This window comes from Grammomys surdaster, unplaced genomic scaffold, assembly GCF_004785775.1.
Source record: "Grammomys surdaster isolate TR1022 unplaced genomic scaffold, NIH_TR_1.0 271, whole genome shotgun sequence".
NCBI lineage: Eukaryota > Metazoa > Chordata > Mammalia > Rodentia > Muridae > Grammomys > Grammomys surdaster.
In genome coordinates, this window is record NW_021604712.1 from 1,883,249 (window position 1) to 1,901,864 (window position 18,616).

The 18,616-nt window shown below is 45.2% G+C and overlaps 1 protein-coding gene across 1 annotated transcript in view; it reads right to left on the bottom strand.

Moving 5' to 3' along the window:
* Fam174b (family with sequence similarity 174 member B) overlaps positions 1-18,616 on the bottom strand; it is a 44,791-nt gene that overhangs the window by 7,396 nt on the left and 18,779 nt on the right. The window contains exon 2 of the mRNA XM_028776707.1: positions 2,869-3,000. Within this exon, the coding sequence (XP_028632540.1) occupies positions 2,869-3,000 (132 nt within the window). The remainder of the gene's footprint in view (positions 1-2,868; positions 3,001-18,616) is intronic.

Below are 18,616 nucleotides of genomic sequence, written 5' to 3' on the forward strand. Positions count from 1 at the left end.
ACGAAGAGCGGTCACTCAGCATGTAGACCGAGTCCATGGGACTCAGGCTCACTGTCGCCGATAGCTCAGAGTACAGGATTAATACAAGTGGGTTTGCTGGGACTCGAGTTTCTGCCTAGACTAGAAGAAATGGAGGACACCGAGGGACTGGAGGGAACAAACCCAGATCCTATACCAATGCCATGGGGCCCCGTGCCACTGCTGTGCCAGACTGGGGGGTGCCCGTGAAATGCCACACACAGGGGAGGGGCTGTCCGTGAAATGCCGCTACATGGGTTCCTGGTTTCTCTCATGCTTGGTTCTCACTCTTGCATTAGGCCGTGGAGGGAACTTGGCCTTTCAGAACCAGAAGTAGCTCTAGTACTTGGACAGCTCCCAAATGGCTCACTGTATCCGCTTTCAGTGCTTGACAAGTTTCAGTGCTAGCAGCCGTGCCAATCCAGGACTGACAATCACCCCAAAAAGGAAACATGTTCTAGTTTGAAGAACTGAGACAAGTGTGGAAGTCTTTTAGGCTACATTACGCTGGTGTCCGGACCATCAGAGAACACATCTTTTTCCCATCTTATGTTCTAGACAGAATTTAAATTAAAAAAAAAAATGCACCTGGCTCCAGCCTCCTGAGTGTTGGGACAAGCCTGGGCTTCACACCTAGATTAGGAACTTTTATTATTCAATCACAAATAAAAGAGAATAAAAACAGATCATCCTATCACGTCTCTTAGAGAATCAACTTAATGACCCAGTGTATTAACTACTTTCACTTAATTGTGATAATAAGAAAATACTTAGTAAAAGTAACTATGCTGGCTAGTGTTATGTCACCATGACATAAGCTAGAGTCATTTGGGAAGAAAGGACTCTCAGTTGAGGAAATGCCCACACCAGACTGGCCTTTTGGCAAGCCTGTGGCACATTCTCCTGAATGGTCATTGATGATCAATATGGTAGGGCACAGCTCACTGCACCTCTGGGCAGATGGCCTTGGGTTCTATAAGAAAGCAGGCTAAGCAAACCAGAAGGAGCAAGCCATTGAGCAACATCCCTCCATGGTTTCTGCTTCAGCTCCTGCCCTGGTTTCCCTAAATAATGGACGGACGATATGCTGTGACATGAAAGGAACCCTTTTCTTCCTCTGCATTGTTCTATTACAGCAATAGAAACACTGACTGAGACAGTGACCTAAGGAAGAAAGAGTTGCTTGATTGACAGTTTGGGGATACAGTCCATCATGGCAGAGACAGCATAGCAGTAGGACCATAAGGCAGCGGGCCACAGTCAGGAAGCAAAGAGAGGTGAATGCTGGTACTCAGTTCACTTGTAATTCAATCTAGAAACTCACTCACAGACTGGATGAGAGATTTGTGTCCTAGATGATTCTTGTCCAATTAATCAATAGTAACAACCACATCTTGTATGAACAAGACTCTATTAGTGGCTCTGAATCAAAAGAGTACAGGAGTGGGCAAGGTGGTTCAGTGGGTACAGGCACTTGCTGCCTTCCCTTGACAAACTGAGTTTGATTCCCAGGATCCACATGGTTGGAAGGAGGGAATCAACTCCAGGAAGTTGTTCTCTGCCTCCAAATACATGCAGGGGCATGTGCCTGTGTGCAGGCGCACATACGTGCATGCATACATGTACATACACATATATATACATACATGCATATACACATCAGTAATACAACGGATCCAAAGATCCTGTGTTGCATAATGTGCCACACGCCTGCAGGAGGACAGACCCTTTTTATTGTGAATAATAACCAAAGCTTGCAGCACAGTATGGTGGCGCACATGTGTAATGCCAGCACTCTGGAGACTGAGCCAAGAGATGCGCCATGAGTCTGTACTCAGGAAGTTCCTGGCCAGTCCAGGTTATGAGACCCTGCCTCAAACAAGCAAACAATCAATCAATCAATAAATAAATAAATAAATAAATAAATAAATAAATATGAGGACTACAAGCCAGCCTGGCAGAGGAGCTTGCTGTGCAAGCCTGGTGACCTGAGTTTGACCCATAAAACTCATGTAAGATATATGGAGAAAACAAACTACAAAATTCTCCTCTGACCTCCATACTCATGTACTATTGACACATGTATGCACACATACACACATACACACACACACACACACGCATACCCCTATACACATTTTGAAGTAGAAATGGATCTACCTTTTAAAATGACATAATTTTTTCATGCTATATTTTGTTTCTATGCACCAAATGTGAAACACAGAGGCTTAGGGATAAAACCAATGCAATCACTAATAATGCCCTGCATGTACTACTTTGTGGGATAACTGAATATTGCTAGTTGATTTCATTCTTTCCCTGGCAAAATACAGGTCATGGGTTTCAGTGTCTGGCTGTTCTTTGTAAAAATCAAGTGTGCCAGGTGTGGTGCACATGCCTTAAATTCCAGTACTTGGGAGGCAGAGGCAGGAGATCCATCCTGGTCTACAAAGCAAGCTCCAGGACAGCCAAGACTACAGAGAAACCTCTCTCTCTCTCTCTCTCTCTCTCTCTCTCTCTCTCTCTCTCTCTCACACACACACACACACACACACACACACACACACGCACACACACACAAGTAAATAAAATTTAAATGTATGTGAAGCATTAACAAACTCTGTTTCTAAAGCTAATATGACAGAAAGCAACCAAAATAGTGTGGGCTTTTTTTTTCTTTTTCTTTCCCCCCACCCTCAAGTAAGCATTCACCCAACAGCCCTGCTCTTCTGGATTCCTCAAGGTAGTGATGGGAGCAGGTCCCACCATGACAGGAACAAGAGAACAAGGATGCTGTGTCCAAACCATCCTACCACTCAGCCTAGGAGGAAGCCTCTGTCCCCAGCACACCTATATTTGATGTCAAATACTGTAGAGTCCTCATCCTCGTCGTCTTCCTCATTCAGTGGGGCCATTTCCACACGTTCAGCAGGGGTGGTGATGATGTCATACTTGCGGGTCTTCTTCAACCTCTTTCCCAACCTAGAGAATGAGAAGCACATTCATGAGACAGTGCCTAGGAGAGACGCTGATAGGCCAAGTCACGGTATAGATGGAGCATCTTGTGCCAAGTTAAGTTCACTTCCTGACATCTGGAGATAAAGTTTCCACCACCACCCCTCCAGCCAGAGGTATGCTGCAGCTGTACTCAGAAGACTTGGTACCCAGAAGCTGAAGGCTGGAGAGATAACTCAGGGTAAAGCACTTGTTGTGCAGCCACAAAGACTGGAGTTTGAGTCCCCAGCACTTATCCTCAGCCCCAAGAGAAGATCCAATGTTAGATGGGTATAATGGCCCTTCTGTAATCATAACACTTGGGAAACAGAGACAGGGGACCTCTGGAGCAAGATGGCTAGCTATTAGTGCAATAGACAAGCTTCTAGATCAGCAATAAACTCTGCTTCATAAACTAGAAAGTAATCAAGGAAGAACCCACAACATACACACACATGCAGGCACATACATACACACACACTATACACACACCACATGCACACAAATACACAACATGCACACACACACACACCCCACATGCACACAAATACACAGCATGCACACACACACATGCAGGCACATACACACACACACACGTGTGTGCACACATACTCCACAGATACATACATACATACATACATACATACATACATACATACAGATAGGAACCCCAGGTGGCCATAGGACCGAGTGAGTTATCAACTTCCTAGTCCTTCTCATCTTTCGGAAGCAGAGCCATCTGGGCATCAATAACTGAGAGAGAGAATATACAAATGCAACAGCTCAGAAAGATAAAATGCACGGAAAACAATGTCTGAAGAACAAGATAAGGACAGCCCGGCTGTGCAAGTGCCACCTTATGACTTACAGGATGTGGCTCAAAGCCCAGCCAAGTTCTACTTAAGTGAGGTCCCTTCAGCCTCCTCATAGATAAAATGGGATGGGGGCAGTCTTCCTTGAAGGTGAGGGATGATCGCTGAGGTGGCTGATGCCTTTGACAAGCCTGGAGACAGGAGGCTCTTGGCAAAAGTCATCTTGAGTTGGTAACAACAACCACAAAAGTCACACATGTTCTAGCCTCTCTCCCCGCTAAGATCAGGACTTGTGGAAATAGATCATCATTGTTTTCACGGTGCAGATTAGAGCACTATGCTGTTGCCTACGATAAGGCAGAGGGACGCTGTGGGCTACAGGAAACAAGCTGACACAAGCCTCTAGCATATGACTCCCTGCATGGGGACTGCAATACTTCTCAGGGGGTGTCTGGAAAACTCATGATGCCACCCAAGGAAAGGCCTCTTCTGATGCTCTCTCAGTCTGTCCCTCTGTGATCCTAGGTCTGGTCTCAATTGCTTTGTATTCTCTGCCAGCCTCCTCTGAAGAAAACAGGATGCCCTCTATGAAAAAGCAGCCAATCCAAAAATCCTAAGTGGGACACTGAAGAGCCTTCCTGCAGATGGCAAGCTGTTCCTGAGACCACTTGTCAAAGACACTGGCAGGTCATTTTTACCTCTTACCAAGAGAAACTCTCTCAAGTTCTCATGAAGCATCAAAACAACCTCACTTTTAGGTCCTCCAAAATGTCTTACAAATGGCAACATGTTCTTGGCTTACCTACCATAAACTACCAAAAACAGGATTTACCACACCATCATGTCATTTACTTAGCAAATTTTAGCACCGAGTTTCTAGCATAAGCCAACCGGTATGATCTATAGTGTCTGCTCTTCCAGGCCTTTCATATATGACGCTGTTTTCTCTAGATTGAAACATTCATTAAGGAGAAAAGGAGAAGGGCTCAGAAAGCGTGCAAGTTGCAAAACAGTTAAAATAGTCCAGCGGCTCCCTCCCAAAATTACACAAGCATTGAACAAATTGCTGGAGGTAGGAGGGTCTTCTGTGGTGCTGATGCTTGCAATCTGTAGGGAATACAGTTGTGCATAGTGGAATGGGCCCTTCAGTGGTGCAGCTGTGTGGTGATTTGGATAGGTTTGGCCCCCATAGATGCATGTGTTTGAATGCTTGGCCATAGGGAGTGACACTATTAGAAGGCGTAGTCTTGCTGGAGTGTGTAGCCTTGTTGAAGGAAGTGTGTCACTGTGGGGGTTGGGCTTAGAGGTCTCTTATGCTCAACCTACACCCAGTGTGGCACACAGTCTCTTCTTCCTGCCTTCAGATATAGATGTAGAACTCTCAGCTCCTTCTTCAGCACCATGTCTGCCTGCACGCTCCCAGGCTCCCCACCATGATGATAACGGACTGAACCTCCGAAACTGTAAGCCAGCCCCAATTAAAGTTTTCCTGTATAAGTGTTGCCATCATCATGGTGTCTCTTCAGAGCAATGGAAACCTTAACTAAGACAAGCTGCCTCTAAGTCACCCATGTCTCTATAAATAACTCATCGGTCACCAAGGTAGACTTGCATGAAATCACAGCTTTGGTCTGTTGCTGAGGCCCTATCTGGGCTGAACAGGTGGGCATTTTTCCATGTCTCCTCTTCCCAAGAAGCCCTGCAACAGCACAGACAGAGGGAAGACCATGGCAAATAAGAACCCAGCAACAAAATCTGAAGCCTTGTTGCAGAGTAATTTCTCCTCCCAGCTGCCCTCACGGGTATATGCTCACAGGTATGGGTGGGGCTATCTAGATCTCAAAATTAGGATGAAGAGTGGTATAGATGTCAAGCCTGGTAGCAAGACACTTAACCAAAGGGACACAACTAGCCACCTTGCCACAAATAACACCTGGAGTACCAGAGGCTTGTAGGTTAGGCTTGTAGGTTAGGATCTACTAGCTTGTAGCTCTAGCCCCAGGCATCCAAAGCCAAACTTACAGATGCAGGTGCTCTGAGTGTTGACTGGCATCAGCCTAGTATCCAGCAGCTCCTGTTACCACTTCAGAGTAGAGGTGATGGGACCTTCAGCTTTTAACCCCAGACAGCTCTCAAGGAAAGTCGAGCTTGCAGGTTTCATATCTTTTCACCTTCAGTAGCCTCAGCTTTCTATACAGTGTCTTCCCCAGGCCACCCTCTGGAATTCTACAACTGCTTTCCTGCTGCCTCTGGATAAGTAGGTTAAACCAGCCCAGCCCACTCTAGCCTTGACATATATTACAGAGAAGTAATACAAGACCATTTGAGAGAAGCCTTTATCAGGTCTAAGGTTCTAATATGATGGGGGCATACAGGAGAAAAATCCCAGGCTAGCCCATCAAAACAGTGGAAAATGTCTGCTTATATAGCCAGAAGAATGTATAAGATGTTTATACACAGATTAGAACTCCACCAATCGGTCCTTGAGTATTACTGATCACAGACCTCGGAAACTAATCACGAGCTTTGCGTCACAGGAATTGTAGATGTCTGGCTGAATGCCTGGGGGGGGCTTTCCCCTCCTACCCTGGTTGAGAACAGCTACAGGTGAGCCGCATAATCCAGAGTACATCCAGGATTGTCTTGCCTGGGCTTGAGTCTTCAATCGTGGCTCGAAGTGCCCAGAATGGTCTTGGCGGGAGGAAGGCCTCCTGAACCAGAGCTCTGTGGCTTCAGCTGCGCCTTCCTTGCAGCTGGATTGCAATTTCTTCAAGGTCCTCAAAGCAGCCGGGATATCACCATGACAGCCTACAAAAAAGGCTGCTCCAGCCAGTATAGTGCTGCATGCCTTGGAATCCCAACACTCAGGAGGCAGAGGCAAATGGAGCAGGATTTCCAGGCCAGCCTTGGCTACACAAATTGTAAGTTAGTTCCTCCATCAAGGCAGCCAGGCACAAGGGAGGATTCTGACAGAGATCCCTCTAAGGCAGTGCTTCTCAACCTTCCTAAGGCTGCAACCCTTTAATACAGTGCCTCAGGTTGTGGTGACCTCCCCCCCCATGATAAAATTTTCATCAGTACTTCATAACTATAATTTTGCCAATGCTATGAATCATAATATAAATATCTGATATGATGGATGTCTGATATGCAACCCGACCCCTGTGAAAGGGTCATTTGGCACCCCCCCCAAAGGAGCCATGATCCACAGGTGGAGAACTTCTGCTCTAAAGGTACAATGGGGCTGACCCTCAGTAGTTTAATTTAGTTGGAAAAAAAAAAGTAAACACTAAAAGGTACTTATACAACCGCATTAACAATGTTAATAGTACTTAACACTGATAGTTAGCAGTACTTAATACCAAATACCCTTAGGGAGCTCTGTGTCCCAAATGGTCTCGATCTTAGTGACAGGAAGCAGACTCTGTTCAGAAACAGAAGTGCTAACCGTATCAGCACTGCTGGTCCCACCTTCTCTCCAACAAAACTCTCATCTCTCCACCTTCCCTGACCGAAAGGAAGACCACCTTTGCATTCTGTCCTACATGACGCCTCATCCATGCCAGCGCCCGCTTCAGTACCAGATGGCGAGATTTAAGCTCAGCAATGGTTCTGAATGCCACAAGCCATCCAAGGCCAACTCACAAGGGAGACCACCCTTCCCCCAAGCCCTCAGGATGAAGGTCTAAGGCAGTCCGCGAAGACCCGCACACCTTTCTCGGTAAGCCAACCCACCATCTCCCCCTAGCTGACTCACAGCTGTTTGGGGGTTCGCTTGACTTTGAGAATCAGTGAGGCTCCCTTCCCTGTCCACTGTGATGTGGGCCTGGGCTGAAGAAGCATCTGAAATGTTTAAAAAAAGACAGCGTCCCTGAACCTGAGGACTTGAGGAAGATACCTATATACCTTCAAAATGGCCATACCCAGATGGCTTTGGGCTAAGGAGTCACAGCTCTATCTGTCTTGTTCTGTATCATAAACTCTGCAAAGTACAAAATCTGATCTACAAGCTTCCGTGTGCACGTGTGTGAAAGGCGGCAGAATCATTAGTTATCAACTCTAGAGCAAAATGAAGTTTTGACTCTGGGGGGCAGGGGGAAGATGTGGAGGCTTTGTATTCTGATGGCTCATCCCCAACATCTAATAACTTGCTTTCCTTCAAAATTGTTTATGTTGCGAAAATTAGCTTACTAGGCTAAACGTAAAGGCCTTATACATTTACCCAAGGAAAACACCACCAACCTCAACACCTCCATGGCCTGTGATGTGCTAACACCAACATTCTCAACTGCACAAACTCAGAAAACTCATGAACCCCAAGATGATACTGAAGAGGAACTGAGAACATCGTGTGTAAAATGGTTGGGCTGTGGCCACCCAGACACATGGCCACACACTAGCCTGAGTGTTTCTGAACAGATTTAACATCTGAAGTAGATAAATAAAGTTAACTGTCCTCCCCAGTGTGGGTGAGCCTCATCCACTCAGGTGAAGGCCGAGTTCTGACTTCCCCTCAGGGAATAACGAGAAGTTGACCTACTCATTGGACATCAGTTTGGGGGGAGAGAGGTTCTTCATTTGTCTTGTTATTTTGGGTTTTTGCAGGAGTCTTGTTATCTATCCCAGACTTTCCTAAAGACTATTCTCCTGCCTCCATCTCACGGTTGTGTAACACCCACACCCTGCCAGATACACTCTCTTTGGACTCATATTCAAACAATGGCTGCTTCTCCTAAATGTCTGCATTTAGACCAGAACCTAGGGGCTGGAAAGATTGCTCAGTGGTTAAGACCACTAGCTGCTCTGACAGGGGACCTGAATTCCATGCCCAGCACCCACAAGGCAGCTCACAACTGTCTGTAACTTCCGTTCCAGGACATCTGACACCCTCACACAGATATAAATAGAGGAGAAATGCCAACACACCTGAGACAAGAGGCCTGTCATCATATGGGCTGGGGGCTGCTACAATGAGCAAGTATGTGGTGGAGAGATGGGAGAGAAAAAGAAGCCTCAGAGTGATTTGTGTACTATGAAGAGAGGTAGAAATGGAGACATGAGGGTTAGCCTGATGGCAGGAGTCTGCCCTGGTACCCGAGGTCATGGTAATTTCTGCAGGAGTTTGTGTGGATGTCCGTAGCCCATGTTACCACCAAAGGCCATGCAGATATCTGTTGGTCTGGGCTGACTTGGGGCCATGTTGATGTCCGAGGCCTGAGCTGAGCTGGCCCTACCCCTCACTGGCTTTGGCCCTCAGGAGAGCTGGCCCTGAACCTTGCCTGGGCAAACAAAGTGGGAGAGCTGGCCCCAGTGGCTTGGGTGTGGGAGAGCTGGTAGGCTGACTAACTCAGCTACCACCCAGGCCCAGCTCCAGGATTTGAGTTGGCCCACGCCAACATTTATAAGCTGCTGGAGGTTGTGAAGGGGCCAGTTCTACAGAACAAAGTTTCAGGATCTCCATGACACAGGGCAACACCAGGATATCTAAGAGGCATCCTGGTAAGGATCCAGTATTGGCAGTGTAGCAGACGCAACTTGATCGAGACCAATGACTCATTGCAGTGAACGTTTGCAAGTAAAGCTGTTCGGACAAAAGGGCATAGTGTGGACACAGTGTCATACACAATGTCATCCACGGCAAGATGCTTATGTTTTGTTTTGCTTCATTTTGTGAGCAGGTTGCAAGGCTGGAGGATGAATATGGAAAGGACAAGGAGATGAAGATTGGGATTGAGGTGCATGATGTGAAATTCACAAGAATAAATAAAAAGATTTTGTTAAAAAAGATCAGAACCTATATTATCAGATCTTCATGAGCAACTTTCTATAAGTATATGGCCCATCTCTCTTATCCTCCCTCTTTCAAACAGAGAGGGGGGGAGAGAGAGAGAGAGAGGGGAGAGGAGAAAGAGAGAGAGAGAGAGAAGAGAGAGAGAGAGAGGAGAGAGAGAGAGAGGAGAGAGAGAGGAGAGAGAGAGAGAGAGAGAGAGAGAGAGAGGAGAGAGAGAGAGAGAGGAGAGAGAGAGAGAAGAGAGAAGGAGAGAGAGAGAAGGGGAGAGGAGAGAGAAAGAAGGAGAGAGAAAGGAGAGAGAGGAGAAGAGGAGAGAGAGAGAGAAGAGAGAGGAGAGAGAGAAGAGAGAAGAAGGAGAGAAGGAGAGAGAGAGAGAGAAGGAGAGAGAGAGAGAGAAGGAGAGAGAGAGAGAAGGAGAGAGAGAGAGAAGGAGAGAGAGAGAGAGAAGGAGAGAGAGAGAGAAGGAGAGAGAGAGAGAAGGAGAGAGAGAGAGAAGGAGAGAGAGAGAGAGAAGGAGAGAGAGAGAGAGAGAGAGAGAGAGAGAGAGAGAGAGAGAGAGAGAGACTGTTTCTGTGGAGAGCTCTCACAAATAAATACATCAGGTCATCAGTAAGGGTGCTCATATGTACTTCAAAAACCAGCTCTGACTAGTGAGCCAGAAACTGCATTTCAGACAATCAACCTTCTCACACAGAATACCCTTTACCACAAAAGCACAAGCCTTGCTGGTTGTCAGGCATGTTAATCAAACAGAGCTGAGACCCGTGAAAAGTTGAAACACTTGGGGCGATTCTGGGCAGAGCTCATATCACATCCTGCATCAAAAAGGACACCCAACAATAGGAGGGACACTGCAGTGTACAGACAGAGTGGGCAGAGAGCGGGAGTCACACTTCTTCTGAGGGGGGCCTTTACCAGCTGTGCACCAGGCAGAAGTAGGAAATTTCAGAAATAGAACAGATCGGTGCCTCTCAGACCTTCAGAGTTTAATGGTCCTGGGTGCAGAGAACCTGGCCATCCTACATCAGCGAGAGGAAATGTGAGAAACTTAGAAACAGTCGGCCTAGAAGCTACATGTGTCCAATGATGCTAAGCAACTCACAAGTGTGTTCACATGTACAACTTCCTTTCCTTGCATTTGTGTGAGTGTGTGATATGTGCTCATGTGTATGTGGGTGAGTAGACAGCAGTGTGCATACTGTTTGTGCTTTATCTTCTTCTCTCTCCACATAGCCTGGAGCTTACCGATTGGCTAGATTGGTTGCCCAGGGATCCAATCATCTCTTTTGTTGCAATTGTATTATTTCACATCTAGGGGTGATTTGCCTACATGTTTGTCTGTGTACCATGTGCATGCCTGATGCCAGTCGAGGCCAGAAAGAGGGTGTTGCATCCCCTGGAAGTAGAGTTACACAGAGCTTTGATGGGCTATGTGGGTGCTGGCAACTGGATCCCAGTCCCCTGGAAGAGCATCGTGTATTCTTAACTCTTGAGCCATCTCTCTAGCCCCACATCTAGCTTTCCATATGGCTGCTGTGGATCCAAACAAGGTTCCCGTGCTTTCACACCAGGTGATTTACTGACCGAACCATCTCCCCAGCTCCCATGGGTGCAGTATCTAAATAATCTATAAAGCAATGTCACTTATACTTCTGTCTTCCAGGTAAGGAAACTGAGATCCAGAGAGGTCACTTTGCCCACAGCCATGCAGCTAATAAGAAGTAGGGTTGGGTTTGAAGGTCAAGGGACCAAAGACCTCAGAGGTCAAGGGACCTCAGAACTGCACAGCTGCCTGCTTCTCACATGCTACTTGGAGTTTGAAACATGCCACAATGAAAGAAGAGTGTGGATCAGCTCGGGAAGGTCTCAGAGACCCGGGCAGTGGTGGTACACGCCTTTAATCCCAGCACTTGGGAGGCAGAAACAGGTAGATTTCTGAGTTCGAGGCCAGCCTGGTCTACAGAGTGAGTTCCAGGACAGCCAGGGCTACACAGAGAAACCCTGTCTCAAAAAAAAAAAAACAAAAAAAAAGAAGGTCTCAGAGAGCCAAAAGCTGCCTTGGTGATGACATTCCTGAACCACCACTCCACACACCAGTGCCTTACACTCCCATCAAAGAGCCACACTGCACACACACACACACACACCATCACCTCCCCTTGACTTCAATACCCAGCCCTCTTTGTTTCCCTCTCACTTACTTTCTGGAAGGTATCATTGAACAAAACTCACACATTCCTACCTCATAAGGATCCAGTCAAACCCCTAACAAACTCTTGTTGAAGTGAGAGTCCCCTAGGACATGCACTGCTTTGTGGCAGGCCAGCACCCACCACTGTTCTCCTTTTGGCTTCTCTCTCCTCCATATCTGGCCACGTCTCCAGCTCCAAGAGTGGACACACAAGATTAGGTGTGTGCTAGTCAATACAAAGTAATCACAGCCAATCAGAGCCAACCACTGAGTGTTCACTAGTCCCTGAGACCCAGATAGTACAAGCTGTCTTACCACTTGACAGAACAGGGGTTGAGAGAGAGAGAAGTTAGAGAGACCAGAGGGAATGAGCTCCTCTTAACTCTGCTTTGAACCCTACAGTGCTACTTTCTCCACAGAGCTGGTTCTGCCTGGGTTTTCAGTCCCACTTGACCTAGAGTACAAATGTTAAAAGGAATCCACAGAGTGACCTGAAACCAACATTATAATAAATGCCATCTTTATCCACTTAGACTTGAGCTTTGTACAAGGAGATAAGAATGGATCAATTTGCATTCTTCTACATGTTGTCCTCCAGTTGAACCAGCACCATTTGTTGAAAATGCTATCCTTTTTCCACTGAACAGTTTTTGCTCCTTTGTCAAAGATCAAGTGACCATAGGTGTGTGTGTTCATTTCTGGGTCTTCAATTCTATTCCATTGATCTTCCTGCCTGCCTCTATACCAATACCATGTAGTTTTTATCACTATTGCTCTGTCGTACAGCTTGAGGTCAGGGATGGTGATTCCTCCAGAAGTTCTTTTATTGCTGAGAATAGTTTTCGCTCTCCTGGATATTTTGTTATTCCAAATGAATTTGAGAATTTCCTTTTCTAACTCTATGAAGAATTGAGTCGGAGTCTAAGTGAATAAAGGACCTCCACATAAAACCAGATACACTGAAACTAATAGAAGATAAGGTGGGGAAGAACCTCGAATACTTGGGCACAGGGGGAAAGTTCCTGAACAAAACACCAATGGCTTATGCTCTAAGATCAAGAATTGACAAATGGGACTTCATAAAATTGCAAAGTTTCTGTAAGGCAAAGGACATTGTCAATAGGACAAAATGGCAACCAACAAACTGGAAAAAGATCTTTACCAATCCTACATCTGATAGAGAGCTAATATCCAATATATACAAAGAACTCAAGAAATTAGACTCCAGACAACCAAATAACTCTATTAAAAAATGGGGTATAGAGCTTAACAAAGAATTTTCAACTGAGGAAACTTGAATGGCCAAGAAGCACCTAAAGAAATGTTCAGCATCCTTAGTCATCAGGGAAATAAATACAAATCAAACAACCCTGAGATTCCATCTCACACCAGTCAGAATGGCTAAGATTAAAAACTCAGGTGATAGTAGATGCTGGTGAGGGTGTGGAGAAAGAAGAACACTCCTCCATTGTTGGTGGGACTGCAAGATGGTGCAACCACTTTGGAAATCAGTCTGGCAGTTCCTCAGAAAATTGGACATAGCATTACCTGAGGATCCAGCTATACCACTCCTGGGAATATACCCAGAAGATGCTCTAACATATAACAAGGACATAAGTTACACTATGTTCATAGCAGCCTTATTTATAATAGCCAGAAGCTGGAAATAACCCAGATGTCCTTCAACAGAGGAATGGATACAAAAAATGTGGTACATTTACACAATGGAGTATTACTCAGCTATTAAAAACAATGAATTCGAGAAATTGTTAGGTAGATGGATGGAAGTAGAAAATACCATCCTGAGTGAGGTAAGCCAATCACAAAAGAACACACATGGTATTCACTCACTGATTATTGGATATTAGCCCAGACACTTGAAATACCCAAGATTCAACTCACAGACCACATGAAGCTCATGAAGAAGGAAGACCAAGTGGGGGTGCTTCGGTCCTTCTTAAAAGGTGTAACAAAATACTCAAGGAAGCAAATATGGAGACAAAGTGAGGGACAGAAACTGAAGGAGAGGCCGTCTGAAGACCATTCCACCTGGGTATCCACCCCATGTGCAGTCACCAAAGGTAGATGCTGAGGTGGAAGTCAGGAAGTGCATGCTGGCAAGAGTCTGATATAGCTCTCTCCTTAGAGGTCTGCAAGAGTCTGACAGATTCAGAGGCAGATGCTCACAGCTAACCATTGAACTGACCATGGGGTTCCCAATGGAGGAGTTAGAGTGAAGACTGTAGGAGCTGAAAGGGTTTGCAGCCCCATGAGGAGAGCAACAATACCAACCAACCAGAGCTCCCAGGGTCTAAATCACCAGCCTGGGAGCACTTAGGGAGGGATCCATGGCTCCAGCTGTATATGTAAGGGAGGATGGCCCTGTTGGGCATAGGTGAGAGAAGAGATCCTTGGTCTCATGAAGGCTGGATGCCCCAGTGGGTGGGAATTTGAGAGTGGGGAGGTGGGAGTGGGGGGTATGTAGGGGCACATCCCCAGAGAAGCAGGAGGAGGGGTGATGGGATAGGGGGTTCCTGGGTGGGTGGGGGAAATGGGGTAAGGGGATAACATGAAATGTAAATAAAACATCCAACAAAAAAATATTTTGATCAAAAGGTAAAGACCTAGGCCTCAAAGAGAATGAGTAACATGGTCAAAGCAATAAGAATCATTTTTCTAAACAACAACATAAATAAGTAAATAAATAAATAAAATTCATAGAAAACATAACATAATATGCGATCGGCATGACCTTGCGATGAATCAAGTTATTTTTCTGTGTCAATGACTAGCACACATATTACAGCAATATGAAAGTAGCTGATGAGCATGGAACAAAATGGCTACAGCTCTGCTGGGGGAAGGTAGACCTCAACACAACCATGTGCATGACTAACTCAATAACTTCCAGGTATGATCACCCATTTGTTGTTCTAATTGGTTATCTTCACACTATTAGGTGATTTAGTCCCACTGTACAAGACTCAGTGATAGTATTGCCTACCACTTACTGAGATTTTACCCAGGGCCACTCTTCTCCCTTTCAACACTGTAGGTCAACCCAGGGGCCTTCCACATGCTGGACAAGTGATCCACCACTGAGCTCCAGGCCATCTCAAGGCTCAGACACACAACACTCTTAACTTGCTCATGCACAGAACAAACCAAAACCATCAGTGTGGCTATTCTTGGTTGTTGTCTTGACTAAAACCCAACCATATAGAACAAAAATAATAATAATAGAGGGCACGCCTGTGAGGAATCATTTTGCTTAATTTGAAGTAGGAAGCTCTACTCCTAATCTGAACCTTTGAGTTAGGAAGACATGTCTTTAATCCAGATCTTGGAAGACTCACCTTATATATATTTAATCCTGGGCCACACCTTATACTACAAGACTATATAAAGATATGGAAAAGTGAAGATTCTGCTCTTTGTCTGCTTGCCCTTGCCTTGCTAGCAAGTCCATTCCTTCACTGCCATTGGAGTCTACTTCTCCAGGATTGCAACATCTACTGAAGACCAACAGAGACATCCAGCCTTGTGAACTGAGCAACTACTGGATTCTTGGACAGTCCATTGTTGGACAGTTGTGTTGCTAGACTACAGCCTGTAAGTCATTCTAATAAATCCCCAATTCCATGTACATAAAAAAAAAATACCACCTTGAGATTCCTTAACATTTCAATAGTAAAGCTTCCGGGATTGGTGTAGTTTTCCCATTTGCAATGACCCTTTTTAAAACCCTAAAAAGCCACTTAGTGACAGTGGCTTGAGGCTTTCTGCTCAGGCATACCCAAGTGTGGGTTTTCCAGAAGATAAGCATACAGCAACACAGGGCTGTTAGCAAGCTCGGTGGCTTGAGATGAAAGCAGAGTACACCCCCTGTGAAAATGTTACGGGGAGAAGAGATGTCACTCTTCCCTTCAAACCCAAACTCACTGCTTATTTTATGTGTCTTTGTGTGTTTCTGCCATACGGGGAACATGTATGCTTCCATGGAGACCAGAGGTCAACACCATTTGTCTTCTCATTCACTCTCCCTTTACTCTTTAAGACAGGGTCTCTCACTGAGCCCAGAGCTCACCCATTAGCTAGGCTGACTGGTTAGTGATCTCCAAAAATTGACCTGCCTCCACTCACCCATCCCTCATCCCAGAACCAAGATTACAGCTAAAGCCCACCACGCCAGACTTTTTATTCAGATGCTAAAGATCTGAACATCCTCAAGTCTTCCTGTTTGCACAGTGGGCATTTACACACTGAGCCATCTCCAGAGCATTTTAACATTTATTTCCAACAAGACAGAGGAGTCATTCAAAACTCTTCCATTCTCCCTTGTACTGAGATCTTCATTTACTAACCCATGTATACTGGGAGTAACACTGTCCACCTATGCAGGGTAATCCCTTCCCCACCTCTGTGGCCTCTCCCACCCATGCTTCATCATTTAACCCTTGATGTTTCTCCCCTTTCTTCTTTCTCATGTATTCTACTATTCTGCCAATTGTTTTTTTTTTTCCTTTCAGTGGCACTGGAAGATAGGATACCTTGTGAGTTTTCACGTGCCCTTCCTTTGGGTTAGCCTCTTTGCCACCTGGCTTCTCCCATCCCCCTCTACACTGGGATGATCCATTTGTGCACTGTGTAAAGATTATCTCTGTAATTATTCAAATGCTGGTTTCTGTGACAGCAGAGAATTGAGTGTGGACCCAACTTTGGTATTGTTATTCGTATGGCTGCATCATATTTTGCAAACATCCCCTAGTTTGTTTAACAAAGAGCTGAAAGGCCAATCGCTGGGTGGGAAGTTAGAAGCCGACACTTCTCGGGAGAGACAGGAACTCTGAGGGGTAGAGGGGAGGCAGGCCTGAGAGTAAAGAACCAGACTCAGAGGAAGAAGCAGGCTGTGACTGCAGGAGGGGTGACTAACAAGCCACATGGTGGAACTTTGATTAGTATAACCAAGTTAATTAAGTCATGAGCTAGTTGGGAATAAACCTAAGTGATAAGACTTAGGGCTATTATAATAAGTATGTTTCCTTCTCTTTATTCAGATTTGAGATGGTGTCTTATTTAGGGTTTTAATGCTGTGAACAGACACCATGACCAAGGCAACTCTTACAAGGACAACATTTAATTGAGGTTGGCTTACAGTTTCAGAGGTCCAGTCCATTATCATCAAGGTGGGAGCACGGCAGCATTTAGTCAGACATGGTGCAGGAGGAGCTGAGAGTTCTCCATCTTCATGTGAAGGCTGCTAGCAGAATACTGACTTCCAGGCAGCTAGAAGGAGTGTCTTAAAGGCAACACCCACATTGACACATCTACTCCAATAAGGCCACACCTCCTAATAGTGCCACTCTCTGGGCCAAGCATATACAAACCATCACAGGCCAACATAGAAAATCAGTATGGTTTTGCCTGTGCCCTCCCTACTTAAGCCTTTCTGTTCCCAGTATTCCTCCTTTCTCTTTCTCTTTAACCTATAATCTATTATCCCCTCCCTTATTGTGGACTAATCCAGAAAGCACCATTCTCATTTCCTGGCATCTACTTGTACTCCAGATTAAACACAAATAACGAGATTTGAAAGTGGGATCTTCTCATACAAGAGAGAAGGGAAGGAGTTTGTCTTTCTTGGCCTGAGTTACATCATTTAGTATGTTTTTTTATTTCCAGGTCTATCCATTTACCTGAAATTTTCCTCATTTGCTTCTTTGTCACAGCTGTGTGATATTATTCCACTGGATATAAATTCATTCATCTGTTATTATGCTTTATCTATTGTTGGATACTTTGGCTGAGTCCAGCTGTTGTGAATAGCACAGCAATGAGTGTGCATGTTTAAGTGTCTCTGTAGTAGGACATTAAGTCCACTTGCCTAGAAGCAATATTGCTGGGTCATATGGCAGTTGTGTCTCTAGTTTTTTTGAGAAACTTCTAGACTGATTTCCAGAATAGTTGAACTGATTTTCCTTCCCACCAATATCAAGTAAAAGCTCCCCCTTTGCTACAGACACTTGGGTATTTGTAATCATTTATACCACTGATGATGTCCATTCTGACAGAGGTGAGATGGCGAGCCAGATAGTTTTTATGTCAACTTGACATAAGCTAAAGTCATCTGAGGGGAGGGAATCTCAATTGAGAAAATAACTCTGGAAGATCGGACTCTGGGCGAGCCTGTAGCATTTACTTAGTTAGTGACTGATGTGGGAGGGCCTAGCCCATTGTAGGTGGGGCCACCCCTGGACTGTAAGAAAATAGGCTGAGCAAGCCATTATGAGCAAGGCAGTAAGCAGCACCCCTTCTTGGGTTTACTTCAGTTCCTGCCTCCAGGTTTCTGTCCTGATTGCCTTCAATTATAGACAATGATGCAGAAGTATAAACAAAATAAACCCTTTCCTCCCCAAGCTGCTTTTGGTCATGGTGTTTTTTCATATCAACAGTAACCCTATATAAGACAGATAGAATCTTAAAATAGTTTTAATCTGCCTTTTACCTGATGGATGAAGATGTAGAACATTTTAAAAGTGTTTTCTAGCTATTTGCCTCTCTCTTTTTGAGCTAAATTATTTATAGGTCAGGGAGGCCCCAGAGATATCAAAAAAAAAAAACAAAAACAAAAACACCTCTTACCATTCCCTTTGATTACTCACCATAACTACAAAGTAAGAGTCTATTGCTGAAGATACTACATACAGTGACTGCAGAACATACAGAAATCAGTCTTGAACCAGCAGCTTGAACCAGCAGTAAACTTCCTCCCTGCTGGCTAGCTGTCACGGTGCAGCAGGTGTTATGGAA